This window comes from Lolium rigidum, chromosome 3 (genome assembly GCF_022539505.1).
Source record: "Lolium rigidum isolate FL_2022 chromosome 3, APGP_CSIRO_Lrig_0.1, whole genome shotgun sequence".
Taxonomy (NCBI): Eukaryota; Viridiplantae; Streptophyta; class Magnoliopsida; order Poales; family Poaceae; genus Lolium; species Lolium rigidum.
In genome coordinates this window covers 168,579,231-168,593,971 of record NC_061510.1, presented here as the reverse complement: position 1 = coordinate 168,593,971, position 14,741 = coordinate 168,579,231, and the positions used below count along the sequence as shown (strand labels likewise).

The following is a 14,741-nucleotide window of genomic DNA, read 5'->3' as shown; positions in this document are numbered from 1 at the left end:
TGCTAGCCGACTTGGGCAGCATGGACGACGAAACCAGGGCCTAGTTCCTGAAGAAGCGCACCAAAATCCGCGCGCGAGACGCATGATTTGCGTCCCCATTGTCAAACACCATGGCTTTTTTGGACTATATTTATTGTTCTAGCCATGTTTGTGCCTCTTTGGATTACATTTTGTGCCATATCATGTGCACAATGTGATAGACTTATTTCAGATCTCAATTTAAGTCAATATGATAGTCATATGTTCATGCAATTTGCTTGTTGATGCAATTTTCTGATATTCTAGAAAAAATGACCCGCAGCTAAAATGCGTGACACAAACGGATGCATGACTATTTTCGCGTCCGCAAGCCACACAAATGAACGTGTGCAGACAATTTATACGTCACCCGTTGGAGATGTTCTAACATCTCAAAAAATGATCCATTGTTCCAACAACTGTATCTCTTTTACAATATCTATCCAGAGATAGTCTGATTAGACTGCTAAAATTGCCGTACGCCTGTGTCTCATCCGTACGTCGCACGATGCAGATTTTCCCGCCGCGATGGATCCAGATAAGCTTTTCGATCAGTGTTTCGATTTCTAGATTTATTCTCGTTCTTCTAAGCAAGCAGCGTGCAGAACCTGTTAGGCCGGCCCACTGACAAAATGGTAGACGGCAGGCATGCTCTAATCCTTGTTTAGTTGCGATCCGGGGGTAGCTCGGCCCATCTAACCTTGTACGCGGCCTGCACTTCTGTATCCGATCTGTCAAATAGCTGTACAAGTGTGATCTTTCTGTTTTCGACTCCGATTCCAATACCAATACGAGTTGTATACGAGTCGGTTCGCCAGTACCATAAATATGTACAATACCTGTACCCTTCCATTCGTAGCAACCTGTCTCCCTCCTTTTTCCCGCAAAGAAAAAAAAGAAGCCCGCCTCCGCCCTTCGTTTCGGCTCTCGTCTCGCGCCCAGTTCATTCGTTCCCTGAGCCACGATCGCGATAAGCTTTTTCGATCCCTCTTTCTATTTCCAATTTCAGTTCTCGTTCTAGATCTGTCAATTTCGATCTCGTTCTTGTTTAGGGTTATTAGGGTTAGGGTTTAGATTCGATTTAATTTCTTGAGATAAGCTTTTTCGATCTCTCTTTCCATTTCCAGTTCCAGTTCGCCGTTCTAGATCTTTCAATTTCGATCTCGTTCTTGTTTAGGGTTATTAGGGTTAGGGTTTAGATTCGATTTAATTTCTTGATTCTGCCTGATTTTGTAGCAATGGCTGGGCCCGTGGTCGCCGGCGGTCTTCCGCCGCTGCTGCGTACCCCGAGGGGCTGCATCGGCCTGACGCCCCCTCCGGCGTCATATGTATCCAGGAAGCGTCCGGGCCGCGCAACGTTGAGTGAGAGTTGGGTCAAGGATAAACTTGGCGGCGGGGGCGGCGTTTCATCGGATCGAAGCAAAGTCGGCGGCGGCGGGGAATCAGCTGATCGGAACCCTAGCAAAATGCCCGTCCGAGCCTCCCTGGGCTCAAGCTGGGTGGAGGACAAGCTGGTCGGCCGCGCCGGCACGTCGACCTCGGGGGGCGAGCGCGCGAGCCGCCCGACGTGGAGGGACGGCTGGAGCAAAAGAGCGGCCAGCCGTGCGCCGTCGGCCGACCGGTTCGAGAAGAAGGCGAAGCCGCCGACGGATGAAGATGAGGATGTCTTGGACTTGGAGAAGCCGCAGTACGCAGGGCCGACCTTCTCCCTGTCGCCGGACCCATCCCAGCTGCCGATCCCGTTCCTCTTCATGAAGGCGCGCTGAACATTGCGAGTTGGTCAGCCCAAGTTAATCCAAGTTCTCAGCCGAAGGGTGTACTGTTGAAGTTCCTCTTCGATTTACTAGCAGTTTATCAGGCTAAATCCAGTAGCATTCAGTTTCAGTTCAGCTCTGGATTTCGCTGCATACATAGGCATAGAGTTGTCCAGTATTTCACCTTGTAACTTTGGTTCTATTATAGTGGCAATCTTTTCATTTTGAACGAATACTGGGTGCTGAATTTGTCAAAATGTCCATTAGCAAACGACAAAGACACCTTGATTCGGACCTGTAAAATTACAGGCCTTATATAATCCCAGCATATTGAACATTTACGCTGCTGGCAACAAGGTAAGGACCCTTCAGGCCCAAATGATACACAGGCGTAGGAAACATTCCAGAATTGGTGCACAGAAACTTCCCTCGTTTTAGAGAGGAACACACATTCAGAAAACAAGTTGGAAGTATTCGAGATCTGAAATTTTACAGCCAATCAATCAGAGACAAAGGGATGCAAAATCTACTTGTTTCAGTGATATGGAACATCAGAAACTCAATTTCAGAACATCAAAATGACATTGATTTCCTATACCTCTGATTAATCTCGAGTTTTTCATACTGTGAAGAATACAGAACTGTTTATAGACAGCTATTATGTGTCTTTGGCTTGGAGTTGAGCAACTGATCCGGCATCTTGACAGGTCTTACATGATTACTGTTCATCTCTCGGTAGCAAATTCAGAATTGGCACCACAGATTCAGCGAATGTAAGTGTTTGAGATTCAAACGCCAGATCAGTCATCTGGGCATGAGATGAGAGTATAACAAAACAGATGGCCACACATCGCCATTTATTTCCAGTATTATAAAGCATCTAGTTCAGTATTACAACAGGAAATGATCAACAAATCATGAACATCCTTTACATACCTCAAGGGCTAAAATTACAACGAAAGATTAACTTCTATTTCCAATCAAGCATGTCTAAGAGCCACAGGATCTCAGACTCCGACCTTGCCGCATCACAAAAATCTAGTTCAATACCAAATACCTCTATAGAGTGTGCTCCTTTGTACAGGAAAAGCAAGGACATCCACGCACGGATGTCTGATATGAAAGGGTATCTTGGTGAAAACCTGAGATATTCATATGCCAATGCACGCGCTGCATTCCCATCAATGTAATCAAAAGTCGACGTATTAATTATGCAAGTCATCTTGTGGGTGTCCTTGCGGTGGGCAAGAACCGATACGGTGATGACTGGCCCCATAGGGACTGTCAACTTGGGTTTGACTTCCATCATCAGAGTGCAGTCTGTGGTATTCAGATGTGCTACCAGTATATCTGGAATGCCGCCAGGTGTGTTCTGAAGACCTGCTCGAAGAATGCAACCTGAAACTGCTTGAGAGAAGACCAGCGATCCCTCATGCCACATATCAATGTAAAACACCAGATCCTCAAAAGTGAGCTTAGGTACAGGAAGCTGCATTGTCTTCCTTGGCTTGGAGAAAGTTAAATAAAGTTTTTGGAAATTTGTGTCAGAAGGAGGCTCCTTGCAAATGGAAGGCCATTTCCGTGAGCAGATACATTTCCAGAAGTAGTCGTCCTTTGCTATTTCGCGCCATTGGCGGCATACAAGCATGCAAAAGACCAAGTCTTTACCATCCATTAGAGGGAAAACAGCCTTGAGAACTTCACCGGGAAATCCATTTTCCATTCTTAATCACTTCACTGAAGAAAATGGAATGCCCTCTACCCTCTAGGATACAGACAGGGTTCAGATACAAACCAAGAGCTGAACCAGAGGTGCCTATTAATAAGGGATGGTCAAACAAAGACAGGTTAATTCATGGCAAGAATAAATAGAAGTAGCACGATTACTCCTATCTTTTACATCGCTGTAATTTGAATTGTATAAGGATGGTAAAGAAAGAAAAACATACTGTAATAAGCAGAATATGGACAAATAGCCATTGGTACAACATATCAAATATAGTTTCCATGTCCCGGATCAATAATAATTTTGCAAATGTGGTGTCTGTTGGAGTTAAGGCGTGTGCGAGTGTGCGTGTGCGTTTGGGAGGTCAAATAACAGTGGTACTGATGGAAAATACGTTTCCCTCTGGTAAAGTCACAATCAAATGGTCCAATCTATTAGCATGAGTAGTTGCTACGATCAATCTGATTTGGACACTGTACCACAATCAGCAAATATTATGGTGCCTTGAAGTGTAGATGTTCAGCAAAATATGGTCCTACTTGTGTTGCTAATCAATAATTATCAAGGAGCACCAAATCTACAGGGTTCAGGATAGTGCCTTTTGAAAAAGGCTGTACCCTTTTATTTTTGGCAAAGAATAATTTTATAATATGTTCCTTTCCAGTTTCGGTTTGTAATATGGCATATGAGAAGGTTTTACTCAAAAGCACAGACCAACTAAGACAGCAAACATCTTTATTGTTGATGCATCATGTCCCTGTTAATCATCCAACACATTCATTTATCATCAACCACTTCAATCTTCCTTGATTGAAATTATTGCCAATGAAACTACAAAGCAAAATTATGCAGGCAAGATAAGAAAGCAAGTATCAGCTTCAGTAAATATGTACAGAACCCTAGCTACCGACTGGAACATACTGAGACCTGAAAAAGATAGCTATCATATTCATCTTGTTAGTCAAAGCAATCCCTTTGCAAGCTACGTATTTTGCCATACAACTCTAGGCCGATGTTAAATATACTTGTCACCAGTATGAATATATATATGTTACACGGCCATGAACACGATAACTCTAACCGTATAAGAAGATTACCCTAAAATGAATTGATATATGAGCTGAAAACATGGGAAATATACCTTAAAACATGATGATGTCGGGCAGTAAATCAACGTGGTAATGAAACAACAAGCGTTCACAAGGAGATCTACAATCTAAACGTACAAACTCCTCCAATACACAACAGAACAATCAGAACAACCTAGCGTTCAAATGGAATTTTACTTGGGCTTTGCCTAGCCACGGGCTCAGCGGTTGCCGAAAATCGGAGTGATGGTCTGCAAAGAAGAAGGGGATATAGAGTACAGGGAGGTGAAGGAACTCACCGTGTGTAGGAACTAGAACCGTCCGGCAAGGCGGGCCGCCGGCAAAGAGGGTCGTCGCCGGCGTAGATCTCCAGAGACCCGAGGAGGAAGAACGGGGATGAAAGGCGTGGCTGTCGATCTGGTCGCAGGGAGGATGGGGTGGCAGCGTGGTAGGAGAAGGGAGGTGCGGTTGAAGAGAGGCCACCGTTGCCGGAGATGCTGGCCGAGAGAGAAGGGCGAGAGGAGGAGCAGGATCGGCGTCTGAGAATGGGGATACCGGCCACCAGGTGGTCGATGGCAATTCGTAGGCTCTGCCGGCTGTCACGAGTGGGCTGGGCCGTATGTGCTGACGGGTCAACTTCTTATATGTAAACCTATCTACTCCGTATAAGAAAACAAAAGATGCTAAGATTATCTTCTACAAAAAAAAAAAGCTACATCCGAGGCTTTTAATTTAAATTTAGACTATCTCTTTTTTGACTAAATTAAATTAAATCTTCGACACTTGATAGAGAAATCCGATGTACCATCACAATCTTGGCATGTCTTTCTTTAGGAGGAATCTTTTGGCATGTCAATGCTTACTTTACCACTTTAATTCATTTTTTCTAACTTATGGGCAAGCAAAGCTTTAACTGAAATTTTGGCTAGCCAAATATTTGATAGGGCAACGCTAGAAAAATAAAAAAGCACACCCTAAATGTTTCCAAGAAAACAAGAAAAAACAGAGGCGAAAATTGGGAGCAACTGAAAAGCGAAGAAAGAAGGGCATTTCAGGTGTGTTTGCTATGTTAATTAAGGAAGAAGTGATCATATGGTCCATAAAACTCCATACCGAGATCATTTGATGACACGATACAATAATAGGCACTTCCGGTTAGTGTGGAAAAGTTAAGATGAATGTGTTGATGCATGGCAATGAGTATGAAAAAGGTCCGAAATTGTAGTTTCTAGCCCAATTGGCCTACTTTAGCATTAGTGACGATGCACCCTTGGGTATATCCTTGTATTGGAACATGTATCTAATCAACAGCGATTCATCCCTTGAAGTGTACTTCCTACGTTTTAAATCAACTTAAACCCTACTCCCTTTGCTCCATATAATTAGTTGACGCTGATTTGGATGTGTCTACACACATTTTCTGTAATACATCGAATCTATGACAACTAATATAGACCAAAAAGGGAGTAAGACTGTTCTAAGTCAAACTATTTTAATTTTAGTTGAATTTGTAAACCAAGTATCAATATCTCAAACACCCAATTTAGTTATGTTAGATTCGTCATAAAATATATTGTTCATATCATATAGGTTCAACGTTGTAGATTTATCATTTTGCAGGTAAAAGGGGAATTTATTACTCCATAGAGTTTACAAATATATCATGATCAAGTACCTGAAGCAAAGAATCAGGTCCCTAGTCGTGCCACATTACAGTTGCACCTTTCGCTCTTGTGAATTGCAAAATTCGCAAGATTATGACTAGCCCTATTTCGTGTCCAATCCACGTTTACAAATGAAATGTTTCTAACACCCTTAACTAAAGCTTTAATATGAGTGATAAGATAATATATAACAACAATCAATATCGGAACTCTTTAGCGAGAGCTTCAGTCGGCTTATCGCTCCATTGAAGGGCAAGTGTTAGTCCTTCAACAATTTGGAAGTAACTTAATTTTCGATTAATAAAATATGTGATTGCTCTCGAAGAAAAAACAATTTGGAACGGGGGCTAAACTCTTGGCAGCAGGACCACAAGGATCCGATTGGACTGTTGTTGAGCGGAGAAGAAACGGCGTTAGTAAAAGGGAAACCCTGTCAGAAGGTTCAGATCCACGGCAGTTCGTCGATCTGTCTCTCATGTTACTTGAAGAAGCAGTAATGAAAGAAGAAACATCGGGACGCGTCGAACCGACGAACGCACCAAACTACTTTCGGCTCAAGCACACAATCGTTCGTGCCTTGTCCTGTAGCCCACCAACCGGAGATACCATCGGCTCGATGGTCGATGGGGGCGATACATAGCTACACGCTTGCGCGGAACAAAGTACAGCTAGTGCGCACGCTCTCTTAAGTAGAAAACGCAGTAGTAGTGCTAGTAGCTGCGTAGGTTCCTTCGAGGCTTCTTCACACCGGACGGACGGCGACTGCCTAGCTACCCAGAGCTCGGAGAATTCTTACTGATCAGAGCCACTTCCAGCCAGCATCGATCTGCTCCTTCGATCTTGGTTGTTTGCTGCTCTGCGTCTCGGCTGATGGAGGCGGCATTGGTGCTGGTCGCGGCGGTGCTCCTCTCGTCCTCGGCCCTTGTTGCTTCAGGTTGGCTAGCTGTAGCTCCTGTAATCTTCCGCTCTTCTTCCTTTGGCACTGAATGTCTGATGATTAATCTTTTTTTGGTTTGATCTGTCGGCGTGCCAGATTTCTGCGTGTGCCGGTCCGACCAGTCGACGGCGGCGCTGCAGAAGACGATCGACTACTCGTGCGGGCAGGGCGCGGACTGCACGGAGATCCAGCAGACCGGCGCCTGCTACAACCCCAACGACGTCGCCTCGCACTGCTCCTGGGCCGCCAACAGCTATTTCCAGAAGAACAGGGCCACCGGCGCCACCTGCGACTTCACCGGCGTCGCCACCCTCTCCACCGCCGACCCCAGTAAGTCCAGTCTGCAATGCAGCCTCGTCTCGTACTCTCGTCCTTGCATTGTGGGATTTCAGTTCTCACCTATGTGCTCTGAGTTGCAGGTTTTTCAGGGTGTACGTTTCCTTCGAGTGCCAGGTACATACGCTTTATGAGCCTCCCTTGCTTGCTCTTTCATTAAGTTGTGCTAGTGCTGGCAGCTTCATCGTGTCTTCTTACAGCAGTTCTTCACTTGAAGTGTGAATTACGTTGCCATTCACCGTTCTGGGTTTACTCAGAGTCGAACTTTGTAAATTTTGATAATATTATTTAAAAAAAATATCAGCATTTACAACGTAAAACCTGCTGCATTAGTACTGCTACAACGGAATATAGTCAAAGCGATTCTCGCAAACTAGTCAAATACACCTTTGAATATTAATCATGGTTGCAATACAAAATTGCCAATCATGGTCCACCGACACTAGTTTAAAAATAGCCATTTTTAATATCAGTTCGTCCTAGATCCCTCGATCAAGTTGATGCCATAACCTACCCAAACAAGCTTTCTCTAACAATATTTCCTACAAAGTACAACAAGGCTCCAAATAATATTGTTTTGATTCGAAGCGTCTTACACGCACGTTCGTTGCATCAGCCGAAGTGATGTAGTTCTCTCTTTGTCTTTTTTTTTTTTGCGAAAATTCCACCGATCTATTAATAACCATCAATAGCAGTACAAACTGACCCAAAAGTAATAAAAATTACAAGTAGGTCTTTCGACCACCTAGCGACGACTACAAACACTGACACGAGCCGAAGGCGCGCCGATGTCCTCGCCCCTCCATCACCGGATCCGGGCAAAGCTTGTCGTAGTAGAGCTTGTTGTAGTAGACAAACGGGAAGTCGTCGTGCTAAGGTCCCAAAGGACTTGAAGCTGCTGAATTGCAACTTTCCCAGCTAATTTGGAATGGAGGGCTTTCTGTTGAGATGGAAAGCAAGCTTTTCGTAGCCAGCTTCCATCCTTTGCACTAGTAACTTTCCAGAAAAGCAAAAAACAATTTTGCTTGACTTCAGTGTCTTGCAGTTTTGTCATAACTTCCTGACAAAAAGGAAGCACAAAAGCATTTTATAAGCTTGATCGTCACATCGAAACAAAAAAAAAAGGTCGCCAGGTTTTCTTTTAACATGTGCTCGTGTCTGAAGACAAAAGGAGAGATTAACTGACAGAACGATGTGCCATGCTATTATGAGAAATCAGATTCTGACACAATAGACTCCAGAAACTTATATGAATTAGAAAAAAGAAAAAGACAGACAATTCAGAAACTCTGTTATTATAACATACATTTCTCTGTCTGCATTCATGTTTTGAATCCTTTCTATTTGGAAACAGAAGGGTGACACTATGAGGCAGTGTAAGTGTGTAATCTTTTCGTTTCTTTGACGCAGTGCTGCTGGGACGACTACGGCAACCGGGACGACTGCAGGCACCGGAACAAGCACCGGCACCGGCACCGGAACCGGGACAAGTACGGGCACCTTCAGCCCTGGGATGGGCACCGGGTTCAACGGCACCGGGACGAGTGCAGGCACCTTCAGCCCTGGTATGGGGACTGGCAGCATGGATGGCACCGCGGCAGCGGCCGACTTGCTTCCGTCGATCAAGCTGGCTGCCTCCATTGCTGCCCTCCTCCTCTCCTTCTTGGCACTGCCCTGAAGTCCCTTCTCAGTCTCATGGCAGGAGCAGCTTCACTAGTTTACTGGTCTGCTAGAAACAAGCTGACTTGCCGAAGGGAATCCATCCATCTGGAGCATGCATGATTGTTGTTATTGTTGCTTACTGTCATGGGTGGTCGATGGGCTGGAGGGTATTATTTTGGTACCAATTTAATTTATGGCCTCCTACAGGCTGGAGTGGTGGTGTATGATTCGGTAGGATGACTGTCTCTTTCGCCTGCAAGGACTCTTGTCTTCCTTGTCCATGTTGTATAATCGTTGGTACTGTTGCCTTTTCTTAATTCTAATCATTTTTCCTGTGAATCTGTGGAGCAATAATCTATCTGGTTGCTTAATTTTATTCTAGAAAGGTTGGTTGGTGCAAAATCTTATGCCGCAATCCACTTTACATATTTTCGGTGGTGATTGCTTGTGTGTCATTATATTCTCAACGCAGAATCTTGCACTTCTCTTTTTTTTTTTTTGAGAAACAATCTTGCACTTCTCCTCAGCAACTTGTTGCATGCCTTCATGTGATGTGACTGTGACCATGTGGAAGAGGCAAACAGAACTCAATAATCTTTGCCAAAAAAGAGCACCCAACTTCTTTAGTCATAGATGCCGGCTGCATTGGAAAATAGAACAGAAACATCAGCTGGAAGCTTCAGATTTCCGATACAACTTTACACTGCATAAACGTCCCGATCTTACTAATATTTCTGCAGACATTCCCTAAGATACAAAAAGGTTCTGGACAGGCAGCTTCATGGGAATCTTAATCGACATTGCATTGGCGGTTGGGAAGATGCATAGTGGGCAATGAAATGTCTTGAGGGTGTGATGCATTTGGTAATGTGGGCACATCGCACCACTGCACACATATCAGCTCTTTTCGAAGTAGGCACACTATCGTTGTCAAGCTCCAGCTTTTATGTTTGCCTTCTCCCTTGTGCACAGCGCTCTTTCTATATGTTTGCTCTTGGTGGCTACTTTTCAGGTCCCCAGTGCACACACACACACCATTGATTCGGCACAGCATAGTGAATTATGAGACTAACAATATCTTCCTTCTTCGTCATGCCAGCTTTGACATCTTATAATGTTACTAAGATGCGCATACATATCCAATTTTCCACTGGAATGCCCTTTAAGATGTCAAGATCCAATAATTCACACTAGACGAGAATAAGGGTCACGACTTCTTTTGAGCTTAAGCTTCTCGAGAAACTGACTTATAGACCGCGGTGGAAATAAACCACTTTCGTGAGAAGGTCTGAGAACTTTTTATCCTATTCTTTTCGTATGATAAAATTAAGGATTACTTTTTTGTAAGAAATCGTGTAAAGTCTGTAATGCCCCTAAATTTAGGATAACTTTTTTGTCATTATATATATCATATCAACCCCAAAATTAATCCAAATACATGCTAACATGGATCTTGAGAACACTGCATTCTCTGATGATTAACACCATTATGTCCAATGCAAGCTGTTGGATAATTGTTGATGTATCTGTTGGGCTGTCTTCTTGTTCTCTATTGTTCTATTGTGACCCATCTGGCCCAGTCCAGTCCTGACCTATATAAGGTGCTTCTATCTCTGTAACCCTAAGAAGAGAGAGTTCCTCCCTGCAGCCTCCTTCTACCCCAGGTTAGGCCCTCACCTCTGTCCACATGGTATCAGAGCAAGGGGCAGTGAGGGCAGCGATGGGAAGAACTGCTCATCTGGAAGCCTAGTCTGATGTGGCAGCTAGGAGGAAGAGGAAGATGAAGGGAGTAGGCTACTGCGGTGGCTGGGAGGAAGAGGAAGGGAGCAGGTTGTTGCGGCGGCAAGGAGGGGAAGGCAGTGACAAGTAAGGAGATGAAGAGGGCATCCTGCGGGTAAGCCCTTTGGTGTTTATGAGAGGTTAGTTTGGTGTCAAGCATGGGGGACAACGGGGGATTTGGCCAAGGCTCTGGAGAAGCTAGCAGAACTTATCACTACCAAAGGAGATGGAGGAGGATCTGCTGGAGGGGGGCAATCGTTCCCCATACCGACATAGGTCAGAAACTTGAGCTGCCGGCGAATGAAATCAAGTTGGAAGGAGTGGCCAACTATCTCCGGTGGTCAAGGAGGGCGCTATTGATTCTGAACTTGAAAGGGCTGGATGAACATGTGAGTGGTGAAGCTGCAGAACCATCAGACAAGACCAGTCCGGAATGGAAAAAGTGGAATGCCATAAATTCTCTGATTGTGGCATGGTTGCTTAACTATTTGGTTCCTAACATTGTTGCTTCTTTAGAGGCACTCACAAAAGCTTCAGAGGTATAGGACACCCTATCAAATCTCTATTCTGGAAAGGGGAACATTATGTTGATTGCTGAGATTGAGGATAAAGTGCATGACTTGCAACAAGGAAACAACTGTGATGGCATATGTGGCTGAGTTGTAGCATCTTTGGGGAGATTTAGATCATGTTGATCCTTTGGACCTTGCCCATGGGGAATGTGTGAGTGCTGCTGCAAGCTGGATTGAACGTCGGCGAGTCATGAAGTTCTTGAAAGTTTTTAATCAAGATTTTGAGGGGAGAAGGGCTGCTTTACTGCATCAAACCACTACCCCTTTTCTCAAAGAGGCCATTGCTGCTATGTCCAGAGAGGAAGTGCGTCTGAATATGACAAAGGGAAGCGATTTTGTCCCTCATCCGACCTTCTACACAACCGAGAGACAAGAGACGAGAGACTGCTATACTTGTGGACAGAAGGGACACTTGAAGCATCAGTGTACCTCCTTTGCTACAGCCAGTAGGGGAGAGGAGGATACACACATGGCACAGGAAGCTACAGAGGAAGAGGTGATGGCAGAGGTGGTGGACAGCCATATGGACAGCAGTATGGAAGAGGTGGTGGACAGCAGTATGGCAGAAGTGGTGGACAATCATATGGACAACAATATGGCAGGGGTGGTGGACAGCAGCATGCTATAGCACCAAAGGCACATATGGCAGCAGCTTCAGAGCCAACTACCAGTACCTCTCAGGGACAATCAAAGGAAGAAGGACAAAATGAAGCAACCTTTGGGAACTTTGCTCACTATGTCTACAAAGATGAAGGTAATATTGATAGAGTTTCTATAGCCACTCATAATGCTAATTCAGATTGGATTCTTGATTCTGAAGCATCCAAACATGTTACTGGGAATATTAGTGAGTTTGACTCTTATACTCAGTATCCTCCCACACATAGATGCACTATCCAAACAACAGATGGCACAGCACAATCTATAAAAGAGGAGGGGTCGGTGCAATGTACACCCAACATAAAATTGTCATCAGTTCTACATGTTCCTGCTTTTCCAGTAAATCTGCTATCTCTAAGTGCCTTGATTGATCAGCAGGACTACCGTATAATAGTTGATAGATATATGTGTTTAATTCAGGAAAGGGAGCAGCAAGAAGATTGGGACTGCAACCAGGCATAGAGGTATTTGGCACATAGATCGTGACAAGATGGGGCATGATGCTAGTTCTGTGTTTGCTGCGATTGTTGGAGGAAAGGGGAGTATGGCACTAGTTCATCATTGTCGAATGGGCCACATGACGTTTGATAAAAAAAATCAAGTTTTCCTGATGTAATGGATGGAGTGGAAAAAACCGAATTATGTTTGATAAAAACCGAATTATGTAATGGATGGAGTGGACAAAACCGAATTATGGGCCACATGACGTTTGATAAAAAAAAATTCAAGTTTTTCTGATGTAATGGATGGAGTGGACAAAACCGAATTATGTTGTGATGCCTGCGAATATGCTAAGCATACGAGAACCTCTTATGTTAGTAGAGGGATCAGAAGTGTATCCCCATTTGTGTTAGTGCACTCTGATGTATGGACGTGTCCTGTTGTGTCTGTAATGGCATGAAGTACTTTGTGACTTTTATTGACTGTTATTCCAGAATGACTTGGATTTATCTTATGCGTTACAAAGATGAAGTGTTCACTTGTTTTCAGAGTTTTTGTGCCTATGTGAAAAACCAATTCAATGTTCAGGTGCAAGTGATCAGAACTGATAATGGTACTAAATATATCAACAAATCTTTTGCTGCTTTCTTATCTTTGTAAGGTATACTGCATCAGACTTCATGTCCTGACACTCCTCCCCAGAATGGAGTTGCTGAGCGAAAGAATAGGCACATCCTTGAAGTGGCTCGATCCCTCATGTTTACCATGAATGTTCCCAAATTCTTATGGAGTGAGGCAGTGCTACGTATTTGATCAACAGAATGCCTTCAAAGATTCTAGGTATGCAATCTCCTAATCAACTTCTTTTAAATAACAATGACTTTGTTGTGCCACCCAAACTCTTTGGTTGTACATGTTTTGTAAGGGATCACATGACATCTGTTGGCAAGCTAGATCATCGGGCTATCAAATGTATCTTTATTGGCTATTCCTCCAGACATAAGGGTTACAAGTGTTGGAGTCCCACTGACAGGAGGACATTTGTAAGCATGGATGTTACATTTCGCGAGTCAGAACCATTTTATGACGGTGAGAGTGATCTTAGTGGCTTGTTCCAGGGGCTTGACCATCTTGGTGATGCTCAAGAGGGGGAGCAACAACAAGGTGGTGATCAAGAGAAGCAAGGTGGTGATCAAGAGCAGCAAGATGGTGACCAACAGCAACATCAACAAATTCCTATTGTTGCGGAGATTCCTGCAATTCCTGGTACACCTACACCACCTAGACCCGTACCACCACAAAGATGGCTGCAGAATCCTCTTGTGTACTCTAGAAGACAAGTACAAAGGGAACAAGTATATGCACCGGAGGAGCAACAAGACCAGGGGCAGGGGGAGCAACCCATTGGACCTGAAAATCAAGGAAGCACAAGTTTTGATTCTGCTGAGGAGAATCAATCTCAGACTGAGTCCAATAATAGCCTAGACTTGCCAATTGCAATAAGGAAAGGGATAAGGAAAGTTGGGCCCCCAAAGCGACTTAGTTATGATGACTATGACGTAGAAAATTATATGTCTTACAAGGCATTGTCACCCTCTTTTCGGGCTTTTGTTGCTTCACTGCAAACTGTATCTATTCCTAAGGATTGGAAGGCGGCCAGGTTGGACCCGAGATGGTGCAATGCAATGATGGAAGAATTATAGGCATTGAAGAAAAATAAAACATGGGAGTTGACATATCTCCCTAAAGGAAAGAGTACAATAGGCTGTAAGTGGATCTATTCTGTAAAACAAAATGCAGAAGAAAAAGTGGAGAGATATAAGGAAAGACTTGTGGCAAGAGGATATAGTTAGACTTATGACATTGACTATGATGAGACGTTTGCACCTGTGGCAAAAATGAGCACTGTCAGAATATTGATCTCTTGTGCTGTCGTTGCCTAATCGACGGTACCTCGGAGGAGGGATCCTCACGAGGGGGAGAAGAAGTAGGGGCCATAGGGCGGAGTGCACACGGGACGGTGGTACGCGATTTACCCAGCTTCGGAACACCCGCACGATGACAGGGGCCTACCGCCGCTTGTCCGGAATTATCCGGGCGCTTT

The 14,741-nt window shown here is 44.3% G+C and overlaps 2 protein-coding genes across 2 annotated transcripts; one reads left to right on the top strand and one right to left on the bottom strand.

Annotated features, from left to right (window-relative positions):
• Positions 1-2,600: 2,600 nt before the first annotated feature.
• Positions 2,601-5,131, bottom strand: LOC124702670 (F-box protein At5g39250). Its single transcript, XM_047234830.1, has 2 exons — positions 4,886-5,131; positions 2,601-3,588 (listed from the first exon to the last, which is right to left on the bottom strand). Exon 2 carries the CDS (start codon positions 3,493-3,495, stop codon positions 2,743-2,745), a length of 753 nt encoding a protein of 250 aa, XP_047090786.1. The 5' UTR covers positions 3,496-3,588; positions 4,886-5,131; the 3' UTR covers positions 2,601-2,742.
• A 1,799-nt stretch (positions 5,132-6,930) lies between these two features.
• Positions 6,931-9,561, top strand: LOC124698615 (PLASMODESMATA CALLOSE-BINDING PROTEIN 3-like). The gene is made up of 4 exons (XM_047231097.1): positions 6,931-7,184; positions 7,284-7,517; positions 7,607-7,640; positions 8,934-9,561. The coding sequence occupies exons 1-4, from the start codon at positions 7,121-7,123 to the stop codon at positions 9,199-9,201; spliced, it is 600 nt and encodes a 199-aa protein (XP_047087053.1). The 5' UTR covers positions 6,931-7,120; the 3' UTR covers positions 9,202-9,561.
• The last annotated feature ends 5,180 nt before the right edge of the window (positions 9,562-14,741 follow it).